General features: G+C 37.1%; 1 protein-coding gene across 1 annotated transcript in view; it reads left to right on the top strand.

Annotated features, from left to right (window-relative positions):
• NME5 (NME/NM23 family member 5) overlaps positions 1–19,758 on the top strand; it is a 32,894-nt gene extending 13,136 nt beyond the window's left edge. The window contains exons 5-6 of the mRNA XM_060146273.1: positions 6,636–6,754; positions 19,648–19,758. Coding sequence (XP_060002256.1) covers positions 6,636–6,754; positions 19,648–19,731 — 203 coding nt within the window. The 3' untranslated portion in view covers positions 19,732–19,758. The remainder of the gene's footprint in view (positions 1–6,635; positions 6,755–19,647) is intronic.
• Positions 19,759–20,602: the final 844 nt, after the last annotated feature.

Raw genomic sequence — 20,602 nt, 5'->3', positions numbered from 1 at the left:
AGAGATTATAGTCAAAAACTTCCCTAACACGGGAAAGGAAATAGCCACCCAAGTCCAGGAACCACAGAGAGTCCCATACAGGATAAACCCAAGGAGAAACACGCAGAGACACGTAGTAATCAAATTGGCAAAAATTAAAGACAATGAAAAATTATTGAAAGCAGCAAGGGAAAAACGACAAGTAACATACAAGGGAACTCCCATAAGGTTAAGGTGATTTCTCAGCAGAAACCCTACAAGCCAGAATGGAGTGGCATGATATACTTAAAGTGATGAAAGGGAAGAACCTACAACCAAGATTACTCTACCGGGCAAGGATCTCATTCATATTCTATGGAGAAATCAAAAGCTTTACAGACAAGCAAAAGCTAAGAGGATTCAGCATCACCAAACCAGCTCTACAACAAATGCTAAAGGAACTTCTCTAAGTGGGAAACCCAAGAGAAGAAAAGGACCTACAAAAACAAACCCAAAACAATTAAGAAAACGGTAATAGGAACGTACATATCGATAATTACCTTAAACGTGAATGGATTAAATGCTCCAACCAAAAGATACAGGCTTGCTGAATGGATACAAAAACAAGACCTATATATATGCTGTCTACAAGATACCCACTTCAGACCTAGGGACACATACAGACTGAAAGTGAGGGGATGGTAAAAGATATTCCATGCAAATGGAAATCAAAAGAAAGCTGGAGTAGCAATACTCATATCAGATAAAATAGACTTTAAAATAAAGAATGTTACAAGAGACAAGGAAGGACACTATATAATGATCAAGGGATCAATCCAAGAAGAAGATATAACAATTATAAATGTATATGCACCCAACATAGGAGCACCTCAATACATAAGGCAACTGCTAACAGCTATAAAAGAGGAAATCGACAGTAACACAATAATAGTGGGGGACTTTAACACCTCACTTACACCAATGGACAGATCATCCAAACAGAAAATAAGGAAACACAAGCTTTAAATGACACAATAGACCAGATAGATTTAATTGATATTTATAGGACATTCCATCCAAAAACAGCAGATTACACTTTCTTCTCAAGTGCACACGGAACATTCTCCAGGAGGGATCACATCTTGGGTCACAAATCAAGCCTCAGCAAATTAAGAAAATTGAAATCATATCAAGCATCTTTTCTGACCACAACGCTATCATATTAGAAATCAGTTACAGGGAAAAAAATGTAAAAAACAAACACATGGAGGCCAAACGATACGTTACTAAACAACCAAGAGATCACTGAAGAAATCAAAGAGGAAATCAAAAAATACCTAGAGACAAATGAGAATGAAAACACGACGATCCAAAACCTATGGGATGCAGCAAAAGCATTTCTAAGAGGGAAGTTTATAGCTATACAAGCCTACCTCAAGAAACAAGAAACATCTCAAATAAACAATCTAACCTTATACCTAAAGGAACTAGAGAAAGAAGAACAAACAAAACCCAAAGTTAGCAGAAGCAGAGAAATCATAAAGATCAGAGCAGGGCTTCCCTGGTGGTGCAGTGGTTGAGAGTCTGCCTGCCGATGCAGGGGACATGGGTTCGTGACCCGGTCCGGGAAGATCCCACATTCTGCAGACTGGCTGGGCCTGTGAGCCATGGCCGCTGAGCCTGCGCGTCTGGAGCCTGTGCTCCGCAGCAGGAGAGGCCACAACAGTGAGAGGCTGGCAAAAAAAAAAAAAAAAAAAAAAAATCAGAGCAGAAGTAAATGTAATAGAAACAAAGAAAACAATAGCAAAGATCAATAAAACTAAAAGCTGCTGCTTGAGAAGATAAACAAAATTGACAAGCCATTAGCCAGACTCATCAAGAAAAAGAGGGCGAGGACTCAATAAAATTAGAAATGAAAAAGGAGGTTACAACAGACACCACAGAAATACAAAGCATCGTAAGAGACTACTACAAGCAACTCTATGGCAATAAAATGGACAACCTGGAAGAAATGGACAAATTGTTAGAAAGGTATAACCTTCCAAGACTGAACCAGGAAGAAATAGAAAATATGAACAGACCAATCACAAGTAATGAAATAGAAACTGTGATTAAAAATCTTCCAACAGGGCTTCCCTGGTGGCACAGTGGTTGAGAGTCCGCCTGCTGATGCAGGGGACACAGGTTCGTGCCCCAGTCTGGGAAGATCCCACATGCCACGGAGCAGCTGGGCCTGTGAGCCATGGCCGCTGAGCCTGCTTGCCCTGAGCCTGCGCTCCACAACGGGAGGGCCACAACAGTGAGAGGCCTGCATACCGCAAAAAAAAGAAAAAAAGAAAAATCTTCCAACAAACAAAAGTCCAGGACCAAATGGCTTCACATGTGAATTCTATCAAACATTTAGAGAAGAGCTAACATCCGTCTCAAACTCTTCCAAAAAATTGCAGAGGAAGGAACACTCCCAAACTCATTCTATGAGGCCACCATCACCCTGATATCAAAACCAGACAAAGATAGTACAAAAAAAATTACAGACCAATATTACTCATGAATATAGATGCAAAAATCCTCAACAAAATACTAGCAAACAGAATCCAACAACTCATTAAAAGAATCATACACCATGTTCAAGCGGGATTTTTCTCAGGGATGCAAGGATTTTTCAGTATACACAAATCAGTCATTGTGATACACCATATTAACAAATGGAAGAAGAAATACCATATGATCATCTCAATAGATGCAGAAAAAGCTTTTGACAAAATTCAACACCCATTTATGATAAAAACTCTCCAGAAAGTGGGCATAGAGGGAACCCACCTCAACATAATAAAGGCCATATACAACAAACCCACAGCAAACATCATTCTCAATGCTGAAAAACTGAAAGCATTTCCTCTAAGATCAGGAACAAGACAAGGATGTCCAATCTCACTCTTATTCAACATAGTTTTGGAAGTCCTAACCATGGCAATCAGAGAAGAAAAAGAAATAAAAGAATTACAAATTGGAAAAGAAGAAGTAAAACAGATGACATGATACTATACAAATAGAATCCTAGAGATGCCACCAGAAAACTACTAGAGCTGATCAATGAATTTGGTAAAGTTGTAGGATACAAAATTAATGCACAGGAATCTCTTCCTTTCCTATACACTAATGTTAAAAAAATCTGAAAGAGAAATTAAGGAAGCACTGCTATTCACCATTGCAACAAAAAGAATAAAATACCTAGGAAGAAATCTACCTAGGGAGACAAAAGATGTGTATGCAGAAAACTATAAGACACTGATGAAAGAAATTAAAGATGATACAAACAGATGGAGAGATATACCATGTTCTTGGATTGGAAGAATCAATATTGTGAAAATGACTGTACTACCCAAAGCAATCTGCAGATTCAATGCAATCCCTATCAAATTACCAATGGCATTTTTCACAGAACTAGAACAAAAAATCTTGAAATTTGTATGGAGACACGAAAGACCCCGAATAGCCAAAGCAGTCTTGAGGGAAAAAAATGGAGCTGGAGGAATCAGACTCCCTGACTTCAGACTATACTACAAAGCTACAGTAATCAGGAAAATATGGTACTGGCAGAAAAACAGAAGTGTAGATCAATGGAACAGGATAGAAAGCCCAGAGATAAACCCACACACCTATAGTCAACTAATCTATGACAAAGGAGCCAAGGATATACAATGGGGAAAAGACTGTCTCTTCAATAAGTGGTGCTGCGAAAACTGGACAGCTACATGTAAAAGAATGAAATTAGAACACTCCCTAACACCATACACAAAAATAAACTCAAAATGGATTCGAGGCCTAAGTGTAAGACCGGACACTATAAAACTCTTAGAGGAAAACATAGGAAGAACACTCTTTGACATAAATCACAGCAAGACCTTTTTTGATCCACCTCCTAGAGTAATGGAAATAAAATCAAAAATAAACAAATGGGACCTAATGAAACTTCAAAGCTTTTGCACAGCAAAGTAAACTACAAACAAGATGAAAAGACAACCCTCAGAATGGGAGAAAATATTTGCAAATGAATCGATGGACAAAGGATTAATCTCCAAAATATATAAACAGCTCATGCAGCTCAATATTAAAAAAACAACCCAATCCCAAAATGGGCAGAAGACCTAAATATACATTTCTCTAAAGAAGACATACAGATGGCCAAGAAGCACATGAAAAGCTGCTCAGCATTACTAGTTATTAGCGAAATGCAAATCAAAACTACAATGAGGTAACACCTCACACCAGTTAGATAGGGCATCATCAGAAAATCTACAAACAACAAATGCTGGGGAGGGTGTGGAGGAAAGGGAACCCTCTTGCACTCTTGGTGGGAATGTAAATTGATATGGCCACTATGGAGAACATTATGGAGGTTCCTTAAAAAACTAAAAATAGAATTACCATATGATCCAGCAATGCCACTACTGTGCATATACCCAGAGAAAACCGTAATTCAAAAAGGCACATGCACCCCAATGTTCACTGCAGCACTATTTACAATAGCCAGGTCATGGAAGCAACCTAAATGCCCATCGAGAGATGAATGGATAAGGAAGATGTGGTACATATATAAAATGGAATATTACTCAGCCATAAAAAGGAACGAAATTGAGTCACTTGTTGAGACGTGGATGCATCTAGAGACTGTCACACAGAGTGAAGTAAGTCAGGAAGAGAAAAACAAATATCGTATATTAACGCATATATGTGGAACCTAGAAAAATGGTGCAGATGAACTGGTTTGCAGGGCAGAAATTGAGACACAGATGTAGAGAACAAATGTATGGACACCAAGGGGGGAAAGTGGCGGGGGGTGTGGTGGTGTGATGAACTGGGCGATTGGGATTGACATGTATACACTACTATGTATAAAATGGATACCTAATAAGAACCTGCTGTATAAAAAAAAAACCAGGGGCTTCCCTGGTGGCGCAGTGGTTGAGAGTCCGCCTGCCGATGCAGGGGACGCGGGTTCGTGCCCTGGTCTGGGAGGATCCCACATGCCGCGGAGCAGCTGGGCCCATGAGCCATGGCCGCTGAGCCTGCGGGTCTGGAGCCTGTGCTCCGCAACGGGAGAGGCCACAACAGTGAGAGGCTTGCGTATTGCAAAAAAAAAAAGAAAAAAAACAGAAAAAGAAGGAATCAGTGAAGCATTTTAAGGATGAAAGCGATATAATCAGATTTTCATTTTTATTTTTTAATTTATTTTTTTTTTCAGATTTTCATGTTTAAAATAATATAAAAGGACCTGGGGCCAGTGAACATGATAAACATTGTCTTAACATGGTCTTACAGAGTAGAAGAGACAGATGACAAATATTTATATCATCAAAATGAAACAAAATTATTACAGTAATCAGTGTAATAAAGGGTACTATCATGAGACTAATAGGAAAGGAGCCTGTTACCCAATACCTGTGAGACTTCTCCCAGCTCTTCATGGCATCCTGGCAAATGACTCCCATTGTTAGTCTTTGTCTCATTGAGACTGAGCCTATACACATATACATACAGTCATACAGAAATTATCCTCCCACCTTCCTTTGCCTTCAGTCAGTGAGGATTTAGATCTGAACACATGAGACTAGTCGCTTTGCTTTCTTATCTTTATCAAAAGTAGCACATTGGGACTTCCTTCGTGGCGCAATGGTTAAGAATCTGCCTGCCAATGCAGGGGACATGGGTTCAAGCCCTGGTCTGGGAAGATCCCACATGCCACGGAGCAACTAAGCCCGTGAGCCACAGCTACTGAGCTTGCGAGCCACAACTACTGAAGCCTGCGCACCTAGAGCCCATGCTCTGCAACAAGAGAGGCCACCACAGTGAGAAGCCCGTTCACCACAACGAAGAGTAGTTCCACTTGCCACAACTGGAAAAGGCCTGCGCCCAGCAATGAAAACGTAGCTCAGCCAAAAATAATTAAAAATTATATTAAAAAAAAAAAAAGCACATTGATGGAGATCAACCTCAAAAGACCTATGAAGAGTTACACATTTCTTTCTGGTAGAAATATATTTTTTGTTGTACTGCAAGTCTGGTTCACCTACATAGTGTTCAAAAAAGCTGAAAACACTAAAATTTCCCTAAATCTTACATTATTTATTTTAAAACCTGAAAAATAACAGCAGGAATATTCAGACTATTATAGAAATAGGTTTTATGTGTATATTCAGTAGTCTGTAAGAGAGCAAGAAGCATGTATTATTCACTGTTGTATCTGTAACACTTTGCAAAATGCTTACCATTTTGTTGACAGGAGTTAATTTTTGTGATGAATTAATCTCCTAGATTATACACATTCTTCATATTTTTCTTTTTCATAATATTGTCCATTATGTATTTACTGTAAAAAACATGGAAATGTAAATGCAGAAAAGGAGATTGTTGAAAATACCATCGGAATCTTATGTATGAGCACTGTCAGCATTTTGATGGGTTTTTTTTGCCAGTCTTATGAGTCTTATTATTTTCTGTATGTGTGTGCTTGTGTGTTTTTGAACAAAATATTAGGTATATAGTTCTGTTTCCTTTTTTTAAAAAAATAACTCTTAAGTATTTCTCATGCTGTTAAAATTTATTTGAAGGTGTCCTTTTTAATGATTGTGTAATATTTCATCATTTATATTAGCTTTAATCATTTGTATTTGCAGTGATTGTTGAGCCCATTCCAGTTGGACAAGCTGCTAAGGACTATTTAAATGTGCACGTAATGCCAACTCTGCTTAAAGGACTTTCAGAGCTTTGTAAGCAAAAACCAGCAGATCCTTTTGTAAGAAATCTTTTTATTCATACTGAACAATATTGTCTATAGTTTTCATAGTTAAAATATTATATTCTTTGAAACATATTGAGAGTCATTTAAAAAACTTTATATATACATTTTAGATACTTCATTTTGTATAACTTTTGATTATAGTTGACCCTTGAGAGTTGGGGTTAGGGGCACTGACCCTTTGTGCCATCAAAAATCTGACATAAAACTTATAGTAGACCCTCGTATCCTCATTTCCTCTGTATCTGTGATTCTGCATCCTGAGTTCAGCCAGTCGTGGATTGTGTAGTACTGTAGTATTTACTATTGGAAAAAAATCTGCGTGTAAGTGGACCCCCCGCAGTTCAGACCTATGTTGCTCAAGGGTCAGTTGTACTTATTTTCTTGCTGTGTTTTAACTCTTAAAAAAAAATTCTTCCTAAGTACATTTTCAGTCATTGCATCCTTTCATTGCTGAGCATTGTTTTTGTATATAATTTATATAATCAAATGATAAAATTATTTACTTGAATTGTGTTCAACATTTTTGTTTCTCATGCTATCTAAATTTTTTTTTTTTTGCAATCTAAATTTTTTTAACAGAAAACATTTATTCACATACCTAGAGGCCTCAACATTGCTCATTCAGGGGGAAGAACGGTTGAGTATGAGGACCTAGGATGATTGCCCAGGGCCAAGTGTCAGCCGGGGTCCTTCTTTATAGATACTCCCACCCATCTGAGATAATCAAGGAAGGTTATTTTAATACCAGCCGTACCAAAATAATATCTCTAGCCTTTGTTAGCATTCTCAAAGGGAATCCCCTTTGGAAGACAAAAGATTTAATCTTTCCCACTAACATTACCACTTTTACCAAAAAGAAAAAGATTGACAGGTTATTTCTTTAATATGTCTTTTTTCATTGTGAAAATAGTATATTTTCATTTAGTAAGAAACCTGAAACTACTGAAAAATGTAAAGAAGAGAAGAAAAAGATACTCCTGGTTCCATTTCCTAAACATGGTCTCCCAAGTCATCTTGCTTAGATTCAGCTCTGACTGTAGACACCTAACCTCTCTCTGAGTCTCTTTATTCTCATCAATAAGATGTAGGTATATTGGCAACTGTCTACCTAGTAGGGATATTGTTAGGATTAAATGTATTAGTGCATGTAAAATTCTTAAAGTGCTTGGTGCGTAAGTGCTCAAACATTAGCTGCTGCTATTACTGGTTTTGGTTTGGTTTGGTTTGGTTTGGTTTTTAAAGCCTATATCTCCAATGAAACTAATCCTGTTTAGTTTCAAAAAAACTAGTCCTGTTTTTTTTTTCTTTGCCCAGGTTTTATTTTTTTATATCACTACATATAAACACATATCCCATAAATATTGGTATATTTAAGTATATATTTTATAGAGATTATTTTAATAGTTACATGATGTTTCTTTTGTTACCTTTACCATTCTTTTGCTGTTTGAGTTGTTTGCTATTATAAATACTGTAACAATAAACATCTCTGAGTATAACACTTTTCACACATTGAGATTATTTCATTTGGAAAGAGATCAAAAAGTCAAATTATAATTCAAAACATGAAATTAAAAAAAAAATTTTATCCCTTAAAAAACTTACTTATTTTTTAAGCTGTTTAATTTTTTGAATAAGCAATGTTGGAATATGGTATAAAATTTAAAAGTTCCAAAAGGATATATAGTGAAAAGTAACTCTCCTTTCCATTCCTCTTCCTCAGCTACCCAGTTGTTCCTTGGAGTTAATTATTGTTACCAGCTTCTAGTATATCCTTTTGGAGAAACTCTATACATATATAAGCATAAAATAAAATACTTATTATTTATATGTACTTAAAAACACATATAGATACAAATGCTAGCTACTAAACACACTATTTGACGCTTTTTACCTTATATACTTAATATGTATTATAAATTATTAAATAGCACCATAAACAAAATTGCCCCATTTTAAAAGAACAGCTTATGGCATTCTGTTCTGTGGATTTTCTACAAATTTTAAAATTATTTTTGGCCGTGCAGCTTGTGGGATCTTAGTTCCCTGACCAGGGATCGAACCCATGCCCCCTTCAGTGGAAGGGCGGAGTCCTAACCACTGGACCACCAGGGAATTCCCTACAATTTATTAATTAGTCACATATGGATGGTTGTTCAGGTTGTTTCCACTCTTTTGTTATTATAAACTGCTACAGTGAATATCTTCATTCATTTGTCAGCATACCATTTATTTGTAGAATAAATTTCTACAAATGAAAATACGAAGTCAAAAAGAATGTTATTTTGATGTTTTTGATATGTGCTTTTTTTTTTCAGTACACGGGCCTCTCTCTGTTGTGGCTTCTCCCGCTGCGGAGCACAGGCTCCAGACCCGCAGGCTCAGCGGCCATGGCTCACGGGCCCAGCCGCTCCGCGGCATGTGGGATCCTCCCGGACCGGGGCACAAACCCGCGTCCCCTGCATCGGCAGGCAGACTCTCAACCACTGCGCCACCAGGGAAGCCCGATGTGTGCATTTTTAATTTGGATAAATATTGCCAAATTACCTTTTGTAGTGGTTGTACCATTTTATACTCTGATCAAAAATGAATGAGAGGGGACTTCCCTGAGTCCCCTGGTGGCGCAGTGGTTAAGAATCCATCTGCCAATGCAGGGGACACAGGTTCGAGCCCTGGTCCAGGAAGATCCCACATGCTGTGGAGCAACTAAGCCCGAGAGCCACAACTACTGAGCCTGCACTCTACAGCCCGTGAGCCACAACTGCTGAGCGCATGTGCCACCATTACTGAAGCCTGAACTCTAGAGCCCGTGAGCTACAACTACTGAAGCCTGCGTGCCTAGAGCCTAGGCTCCGCAATAAGAGAAGCCACCACAATGAGAAGACCGCGTGCAGCAACAAAGACCCAATGTAGCCAAAAATAAATTATTAATTAAATTTTAAAAAGTGAATGAGAGTACCTGATGTTTTTTCAAGTTTTGTGGGTTTTATTTTTTTTTTTAGCAATCTCAGGTGAAAAGTGGTTATCTCGTAACTTAATTTGTATTTCTTTTGTTATGAGTGAGTTTGAGTATCTTTTAGTATATGCTACTTAAAGCCATTTGCATTTCCTTTTCTGTGAATTTCCTACCCCAGGCCTTTGTCCATTTGCCAGCGCTTGATCGTCTAGGTCTTTTTCTTACTGTATTGGTACTCTCTATGTTTAAGAAATTAAACATATTTTAACCAACATATTTTGTTGGTTACTAGATTTTCTCAGTTTAATACTACTTCCGGGATATATTTTAATATTTTTGTACTATATTTGTTGAGCTCTTTTATGCGTTCCAGGTTTCTGTTATATTTGAAGAAGGTTTTCTGTTTCAAGATTATAAGTAACATTCTCTCATTCTGCCTTCTAGTACTTTTTAATATTTCCTTTTTCTCCCCCCACGTATATGTCTTTGGTCATCTGGAATATTTTTTTGCTATAGGGAGTGAGGTAGAGAGCCACATTTTATTTTCCACTTGGTTACTCAATTGACAAAAACCATTTATTGAACAGTATGTATTTTCTTCATCAATTTAAAAACCCACTGTTAATATATACTAAGTTCTTACATGCATTTAGTGGGTTTCTCTTTTTTTTTTTTGGTTTGTTAATTTCATCTGTTCATTTGTAAGTACCACATTGCTTTAAGTCATAGGTTTGTAATATATTTCAAAGTCAGTTCTAAACCTTTCAATTACTCTTTTTTTTCAGAATTTTCTTAATTTTGTTTTGCATTATAATTTCTAATGGGAATATTTTCAGTCACAATACATACTCTCACATTGCTTTCTTTTTTTTAAATAAATTTATTTATTAAGTTAAAAACACTGGAGTGGGAGTGGGACTGATTTGATGAGAGGAAAAATAGATTAAAGATGGTAATTCAATTGTTTTAACTTCCATTCAGTTGTTTTAACCTCACACAATGGTGAGGTTAAACATTTCCCTCTATGTTTAGTTGTATTTCCTCCTTTGTGAATTATCTGTTTATCTTTTGTCCAGTTATCTGTTGGAGTTTTGTATGAATTCCTTTTTTATTACTGAATTATAATTAATCTACAACACTATATTAGTTCCAGGTGCACGACATAGTGATTTGATATTTCTGTACAGTACAGAATGATCACTATGATTAAGTCTAGTTACCACCTGTCACCATACAAAGTTATTGAAATGTTGTTGACTATATTCCCCATGCGGTACATTTCATCCCTGTGACATTTATTTTGTAACTGGAAGTTTATATCTCTTAATATCCCTCTCCTCTTTCACTTATTCCCAACCCCACTTGTCTCCGGCAATCACCTCTTTGTTCTCTCTATCTATGACTCTGTTTTGTTATATTTATTCATTTGTTTTGGTTTTTAGATTCCACACATAAGTGAAATCATATGGTATTTATCTTTCTCTGATTTATTTCACTAGTATAATACCTTCTAGGTTTATCCATCTTGTTGCAAATGACAAATTTTCTTTTTTACGGTTGAGTAATATTCCATTGTGTGTGTGTGTGTGTGTGTGTGTGTGTGTGTACATATGTCACATAATTTTTTTTGAATTTTATTTTATTAATTTTTTTATACAGCAGGTTCTTATTAGTCATCAATTTTATACACATCAGTGTATACATGTCAATCCCAATCACCCAATTCAGCACACCCACACCCCCACCACCCACCGCTTTCCCGCCTTGGTGTCCATACGTTTGTTCTCTACATCTGTGTCTCAATTTCTGCCCTGCAAACCAGTTCAACTGTACCATTTTTCTAGCTTCCACATATATGCGTTAATATACGATATTTGTTTTTCTGACTTACTTCACTCTGTATGACAGTCACTAGATCCATCCACATCTCAACAAATGACCCAATTTTGTTCTTTTTATGGCTGAGTAATATTCCATTGTATATATGTACCACATCTTCTTTATCCATTCATCTGTCAATGGGCATTTAGGTTGCTTCCATGACCTGGCTATTGTAAATAGTGCTGCAGTGAACATTGGGGTGCATGTGTCTTTTTGAATTACGGTTTTCTCTGGGTATATGCCCATTAGTGGCATTGCTGGATCATATGGTAATTCTATTTTTAGTTTTTTAAGGAACCTCCATACTGTTCTCCGTAGTGGCCATATCAATTTACATTCCCACCAACAGTGCAAGAAGGTTCCCTTTTCTTCACACCCTCTCCAGCATTTATTGTTTGTAGATTTTTTTTTTTTTCTTTTTGGTACGCGGGCCTCTCACTGCTGTGGCCTCTCCCATTGCAGAGCACAGGCTCGGGACGCGCAGGCTCAGCAGCCATGGCTCACAGGCCCAGCTACTCTTTTGCACGTGGGATCCTCCCAGACAGGGGCATGAACCCGTGTCCCCTGCATTGGCAGGCGGACTGTCAACCACTGCGCCACCAGGGAAGCCCGAGGGTTCCTTTTACTCCACACCCTGTCCAGCATTTGTTGTTTGTAGATTTTCTGATGATGCCCTATCTAACTGGTGTGAGGTGATACCTCATTGTAGTTTTGATTTGAATTTCTCTAATAATTAGTGATGTTGAGCAGCTTTTCATGTGCCTCTTGGCCATCTGTGTGTCTTCTTTGGAGAAATGTCTATTTAGGTCTTCTGCCCATTTTGGGATTGGGTTGTTTGTTTTTTTAATATTGAGCTGCATGAGCTGTTTATATATTTTGGAGATTGATTGATTCCATTGATTCATTTGCAAGTATTTCCCATTGATTCGTTTTCAAGTATTTTCTCCCATTATGAGGGCTGTCTTTCGTCTTGTTTACGGTTTCCTTTGCTGTGCAAAGGCTTTGAAGTTACATTAGGTCCCATTTGTTTATTTTTGATTTTATTTCCATTACTCTAGGAGGTGGATCAAAAAAGGTCTTGCTGTGATTTATGTCAAAAAGTGTTCTTCCTATGTTTTCCTCTAAGAGTTTTATAGTGTCCGGTCTTACACGTAGGCCTCGAATCCATTTTGAGTTCACTTTTGTGTATGGTGTTAGGGAGTGTTCTAATTTCATTCTTTTACATGTAGCTGTCCAGTTTTCGCAGCACCACTTATTGAAGAGACAGTCTTTTCTCCATTGTATATCCTTGGCTCCTTTGTCATAGATTAGTTGACCATAAGTGCGTGGGTTTATCTCTGGGCTTTCTATCCTGTTCCATTGATCTATATTTCTGTTTTTCTGCCAGTACCATACTGTCTTGATTACTGTAGCTTTGTAGTATAGTCTGAAGTCAGGGAGTCTGATTCCTCCAGCTCCGTTTTTTTCCCTCAAGACTGCTTTGGCTATTCGGGGTCTTTCGTGTCTCCATATAAATTTCAAGATTTTTTGTTCTAGTTCTGTGAAAAATGCCATTGGTAATTTGATAGGGATTGCATTGAATCTGCAGATTGCTTTGGGTAGTACAGTCATTTTCACAATATTGATTCTTCCAATCCAAGAACATGGTATATCTCTCCATCTGTTTGTATCATCTTTAATTTCTTTCATCAGTGTCTTATAGTTTTCTGCATACACATCTTTTGTCTCCCTAGGTAGATTTCTTCCTAGGTATTTTATTCTTTTTGTTGCAATGGTGAATAGCAGTGCTTCCTTAATTTCTCTTTCAGATTTTTTTAACATTAGTGTATAGGAAAGGAAGAGATTCCTGTGCATTAATTTTGTATCCTACAACTTTACCAAATTCATTGATCAGCTCTAGTAGTTTTCTGGTGGCATCTCTAGGATTCTATTTGTATAGTATCATGTCATCTGTTTTACTTCTTCTTTTCCAATTTGTAATTCTTTTATTTCTTTTTCTTCTCTGATTGCCATGGTTAGGACTTCCAAAACTATGTTGAATAAGAGTGTGAGATTGGACATCCTTGTCTTGTTCCTGATCTTAGAGGAAATGCTTTCAGTTTTTCAGCATTGAGAATGATGTTTGCTGTGGGTTTGTTGTATATGGCCTTTATTATGTTGAGGTGGGTTCCCTCTATGCCCACTTTCTGGAGAGTTTTTATCATAAATGGGTGTTGAATTTTGTCAAAAGCTTTTTCTGCATCTATTGAGATGATCATATGGTATTTCTTCTTCCATTTGTTAATATGGTGTATCACAATGACTGATTTGTGTATACTGAAAAATCCTTGCATCCCTGAGAAAAATCCCGCTTGAACATGGTGTATGATTCTTTTAATGAGTTGTTGGATTCTGTTTGCTAGTATTTTATTGAGGATTTTTGCATCTATATTCATGAGTAATATTGGTCTGTAATTTTTTTTGTACTATCTTTGTCTGGTTTTGATATCAGGGTGATGGTGGCCTCATAGAATGAGTTTGGGAGTGTTCTTTCCTCTGCATTTTTTGGAGGAGTTTGAGAAGGATGGGTGTTAGCTCTTCTCTAAATGTTTGATAGAATTCACCTGTGAAGCCATTTGGTCCTGGACTTCTGTTAGTTGGAAGATTTTTCTTTTCTTTTCTTTTTTTTGCGGTATGCAGGCCTCTCACTGTTGTGGCCCTCCCGTTGCGGAGCACAGGCTCCGGACGAGCAGGCTCAGCGGCCATGGCTCACAGGCCCAGCTGCTCCGTGGCATGTGGGATCTTCCCGGACTGGGTCACGAACCAGTGTCCCCTGCATCGGCAGGCGGACTGTCAACCACTGCACCACCAGGGAAGCCCTGCTCTGATCTTTGTGATTTCTCTGCTTCTGCTAACTTTGGGTTTTGTTTGTTCTTCTTTCTCTAGTTCCTTTAGGTATAAGGTTAGATTGTTTATTTGAGATGTTTCTTGTTTCTTGAGGTAAGCTTGTATAGCTATAAACTTCCCTCTTAGAACTGCTTTTGCTGCATCCCATAGGTTTTGGATTGTCGTGTTTTCATTCTCATTTGTCTCTAGGTATTTTTTGATTTCCTCTTTGATTTCTTCAGTGATCTCTTGGTTGTTTAGTAACGTATCGTTTGGCCTCCATGTGTTTGTGTTTTTTACATTTTTTTCCCTGTAACTGATTTCTAATATGATAGCGTTGTGGTCAGAAAAGATGCTTGATATGATTTCAGTTTTCTTAATTTGCTGAGGCTTGATTTGTGACCCAAGATGTGATCCCTCCTGGAGAATGTTCCGTGTGCACTTGAGAAGAAAGTGCAATCTGCTGTTTTTGGATGAAATGTCCTATAAATATCAATTAAATCTATCTGGTCTATTGTGTCATTTAAAGCTTGTGTTTCCTTATTAATTTTCTGTTTGGATGATCTGTCCATTGGTGTAAGTGAGGTGTTAAAGTCCCCCACTATTATTGTGTTACTGTCGATTTCCTCTTTTATAGCTGTTAGCAGTTGCCTTATGTATTGAGGTGCTCCTATGTTGGGTGCATATACATTTATAATTGTTATATCTTCTTCTTGGATTGATCCCTTGATCATTATATAGTGTCCTTCCTTGTCTCTTGTAACATTCTTTATTTTAAAGTCTATTTTATCTGATATGAGTATTGCTACTCCAGCTTTCTTTTGATTTCCATTTGCATGGAATATCTTTTACCATCCCCTCACTTTCAGTCTGTATGTGTCCCTAGGTCTGAAGTGGGTATCTTGTAGACAGCATATATATAGGTCTTGTTTTTGTATCCATTCAGCAAGCCTGTATCTTTTGATTGGAGCATTTAATCCATTCACGTTTAAGGTAATTATCGATATGTATGTTCCTATTACCGTTTTCTTAATTGTTTTGGGTTTGTTTTTGTAGGTCCTTTTCTTCTCTTGGGTTTCCCACTTAGAGAAGTTCCTTTAGCATTTGTTGTAGAGCTGGTTTGGTGATGCTGAATCCTCTTAGCTTTTGCTTGTCTGTAAAGCTTTTGATTTCTCCATAGAATATGAATGAGATCCTTGCCCGGTAGAGTAATCTTGGTTGTAGGTTCTTCCCTTTCATCACTTTAAGTATATCATGCCACTCCATTCTGGCTTGTAGGGTTTCTGCTGAGAAATCACCTTAACCTTATGGGAGTTCCCTTGTATGTTATTTGTCATTTTTCCCTTGCTGCTTTCAATAATTTTTCATTGTCTTTAATTTTTGCCAATTTGATTACTACGTGTCTCTGTGTGTTTCTCCTTGGGTTTATCCTGTATGGGACTCTCTGTGGTTCCTGGACTTGGGTGGCTATTTCCTTTCCCGTGTTAGGGAAGTTTTTGGCTATAATCTCTTCAGATATTTTCTCGGGTCCTTTCTCTCTCTCTTCTCCTTCTGGGACCCCTATAATGCAAATGTTGTTGTGTTTAATGTTGTCCCAGAAGTCTCTTAGGCTATCTTCATTTCTTTTCATTCTTTCTTCTTTCTTCTGTTGTGTAGCAGTGAATTCCACCATTCTGTCTTTCAGGTCACTTATCTGTTCTTCTGCCTCAGTTATTCTGCTATTGATTCCTTCTAGTGTAGTTTTTTTTTTTTTTTTTTTTTTTTTTGGCAGTACGTGGGCCACTCAATGTTGTGGCCTCTCCTGTTGCGGAGCACAGGCTCCGCATGCACAGGCTCAGCAGCCATGGCTCACGGGCCCAGCTGCTCCACGGCATGTGGGATATTCCTGGACTGGGGCACGATCCTGTGTCCCCTGCATTGGCAGGCGGACTCTCAACCACTGTGCCACCAGGGAAGCCCTAGTTTAGTTTTCATTTCAGTTTTTGTATTGTTCATCTGTGTTTGTTGGTACTTTTGATTCTTCTAGATTTTTGTTAAACATTTCTTGCATATTCTCGATATTTGCCTCCATTCTTTTTCTGAGGTCCTGGATCATCTTCACTATCATTATTCTGAATTCTTGTTCTGGAAGGTTGCCTATCTCCATTTAGTTGTTTTTTGGGGGTTTTATCTTGTTCCTTCATCTGGTACGTAGCCCTCTGCCTTTTCATCTTGTGTATATTTCTGTGAATGTGGTTTTTGTTCCACAGGCTGAAGGATTGTAGTTCTTCATGCTTCTGCTGTCTGCCCTCTATCACATCTTTTTCATCTGTTCATATATTGACCTAGGTTGCTTCCCTATCTTGGCTATTGTAAATAATACTGCAATGAACAGAGGGGTGCATATATGTTTTCAAATTAGTGTTTTTGTTTTCTTCAGAAAAGTACCCAGAAGCGGAATTGCTAGATCATATGGTAGTTGTGATTCTAACTTTTTGAGGAACCTCCATATTGCTTTCTGTAGTGGCTGTATCAATTATTTATATTCCCACCAACAGTACACCAGGATTCCCTTTTCTCCATATCCTTGTCAACATTTGTTATCTTTTCTTTTTGATGATAGCCATTCTAATTGATGTGAGGTAATATCTCCTTGTGGTTTTGATTTGCATTTCCTTGATGATTAGCGATGTTGAGCATCTTTGCATGTGTCTGTTGGCCATCTGTTTGTCTTCCTCAGAAAAATGTCTATTCAGGTTCTCTGCCCATTTTTAAATTCATTTTTTGTTTTTTTGATGTTGAGTTCTATGAGTCACTTGTATATATTGAATATTAACCTCTTATCAGGTATATTGTTTGCAAATACCTCCTCCCATTCAGTAGGCTGCCTTTTCATTTTGTTGATAGTTTCCTTCACTGTTCAGAAGTGTTTTAGTTTTATGTCATCCCATTTGGGTTTTTTTGCTTTTGTTTCCCTTGACTGAGGAGATATATTCAAAAATATATTTCTAAAAATACAACATTGTGAATCAACTATAGTTCAATAAAATTTTTCAAAAATATATTGCTAAGACTGATTTCAAAGTGCATAATGCCTGTGTTTTCTTCTAGGAATTTTATGGTTTCCCGTCTGCATTTAATTCTTTATTCCATTTTTAGTTTGTTTTTGTATATGGTGTGAGAGAGTAGTCCAGTTCGATTCTTTTGCATGTAGCTGTTCAATTTTCCTAAAACCATTTATTGAAGAGACTGTCTTTTCCCCATTGTATTTCCTGTCTCCTTTGGCATAGATTGATTGACCATATAAGTGTGGGTTCATTTCTGGGCTGTCTGTTCTTTTCCATTGATCTATGTGTCTGTTTTTGTGCCAATGCCATACATTTTATTATTTTATTTTATTTTATCTTTTTTGACCATGCTGCACGGCATGTATGGTGTGAGATAGGGGGTCCAACTTCATTCTTTCGCATGTGGAAATCCAGTTTCTTAGTACCATCTGTTGAAGAAACTATATCTTCTCCACTGAATGGACTTGATACCATTGTCAAAAATCAGTTGACCATATATATATATGGGTTTATTTCTGGCTCTCAATTCTATTCCATTGATCTATATGTATATCTATATGCCACACTGTTTTAATTACTGTAGCTTTATAGAAGATGTTGAAATTGGGAAGAACAAATTCTACAACTTGATTTTTTTCTTTTTTCATGATTGTTTTGGCTATTTGGAGCTCCTTGAAATTCCATATGAATTTGAGGATTGTCTTTTCCTTTTCTGCAAAAACAACTGTTGGAAATTTGATGGGGATTGTGTTGAATCTATAGATCACTTTGAGTAATATTGACATCTTAGCATCTGAATGTTATTAAATCTATCCATGGACATGGGATGTCTTTCCATTTATTTAGGTTTTTAAATTTCTTTTGGCAATGTTTTATAATTTTCAGGACACAAGTTGGTTAAATTTATTCCTAGATATTTTTTTCAAATCCATTATAAATGAATGTGATTTCCTAATTTCCTTTTTGAATCATTCATTGCTGATATATGGAAACACAACTGATTTTTGTGTATTGATCTTGTAACCTACAACTTTGCCATATTAATTTATTAGCACTAGTAGCTTTCTTTGATTCTTTGGGATTTTTTAATACAGGCATACCATGGAGATGTTGTGGGTTAGGTTCCAGACCACCACAATTAAGCAAGTATTGCAGTAAAGCAAGTCATACAAATTTTTTGGTTTCCCAATGGGTATAAAAGTTATGGTTACACTATTCTGTAGTCAATTAAGTGTGCAACAATACCTTATTGCTAAAAAATGCTAGGCATCATCTGAACCTTCAGTGAGTCATAATTTTTTTGCAATAGTAACATTAAAGATCCCTGATCATAGACCACTATAACAAATATAATAATAATGGAAATGTTTGAAATATTGTGAGAATTAGCAAAATATGACATGGAGACACAAAGTCAGCAAATACTGTTAGAAAAATGATGCCAATAATCTTGCTCTTGCTCAATGCAGAGTGATCAAAAATCTTCAATTTGTACAAAAAAAAATGCACTATCTGCAAAGTGCAGTAAACTGATGGAGATCTGCCTATATATAATAGGGTCATGTCATTTGTGAATGGACATAGTTTTACCTTCCTTTCCAGTTTGGATCTATACTTGACAGTATTGCATAATGTAAAACTTATTGTTTCAATTTTTTAAATTAATTAATTTATTTTTGGCTGTGTTGGCTCTTTGTTGTTGCACACAGGCTTTCTCTAGTTGCGGTGAGTGGGGGCTACTCTTCCTTGTGGTGGGCGGGCTTCTCATTGTGGTGGCTTCTCTTTTTACAGAGCACAGGCTCTAGGCACATGGGCTTCAGTAGTTGTGTCACACACAGGCTCAGTAGTTGTGGCTCACAGGCTCTAGAGTACAGGCTCAGTAGTTGTGGCACACGAGCTTAGTTGCTCCGCAGCATGTGGGATCTTCCCGGACCAGTTTTCAAACCCGTGTCCCCTGCATTAGCAGGTGGATTCTTACCCACTGCACCACCAGGGAAGCCCCCTGTTTCAATTTTTAATGCTCATTTTCTTATTATTCTTAAAGTGATTTTGGAAACTATTTTAAATTGAAATAGTATATATTGAAGAAATATGTAATCATTAATTAACGTAAGGGTTTTTTTTTCTTTTTTCCATAGATTTGGCTGGCTGATTGGTTGCTGAAAAATAATCCCAACAAACCCAAACTTTGTCATCATCCAGTTGCAGAAGAACCTTATTAAAATAAAGCTCTCAAAGAACAAATCACGAACTGTCTCACTGTAAAAGGCATGCTTCTACTTAAGAAAGAAGTAACTCCTAAGGGTTTAAGTAACTACATGTGACATAAATTATTTCTTAAAAATAAATTTTAAAAGAATAACTATTTCATGCAGCAGATAACATTATCTAAAGTAAAATATTGGTTTAGGGTATGATTTTTTTTAATAAGAAAATTGTATTAGCAGGATTTAAAATGTCAACAAAGTAACTGCAACTTTTTATTTTTACAGTTACAAAGTGGTATTCAGTTAAGAGAACAACAGTTCATATAGGATGCAACAGAGACAACTGAAGATAATAAGATACCATTTCTATATATAACTGATTTTTGCTGTGCACCAACAAGAACCTACTTTAAATTTCTCTGCCAATTTACAACCTCCATAATGTACTAGGCAAGGTTAGTAGCTATTGAAAATACCACCAGGACAGGGGTAGCTAAAGACACATTTGGTAGTATGTTAACTATACACAAAAGACACTATACAGTTTAAAAACAAGTTTTGCACAGCTTTACAGTGCAAGACATGGTCCTCCATCTCTCTGAGGACTTTTGGAAAACTCTGAGAAGGTGACTGGGTACTTCTTGTGCTCCTTCTGGCAAGTTTGCCCAAAGAATGCATATGATGGTGCTTCTCGGTCTCTTAGGATATCCTTTCCCATATTTAGTTATTTTTCCTCCGTGAGTCACAGTCATCCAGTGCCCATCTGGCTCTCACTTGCCCTGGTGCTTTCTCTGTGGAGGAGCTCATTGTGTTGCAATGGCTGTCGATTTAGGATATGATTTTAACAATGATGTAAGCATTAAGTAATAGAAGGCTGATGTAAGAT

The sequence above is a fragment of the Lagenorhynchus albirostris genome, chromosome 3 (genome assembly GCF_949774975.1).
Source record: "Lagenorhynchus albirostris chromosome 3, mLagAlb1.1, whole genome shotgun sequence".
Lineage (NCBI taxonomy): Eukaryota > Metazoa > Chordata > Mammalia > Artiodactyla > Delphinidae > Lagenorhynchus > Lagenorhynchus albirostris.
Note: the sequence above shows the minus strand (reverse complement) of the source record. Positions and strands in the feature narration are given on the sequence as shown.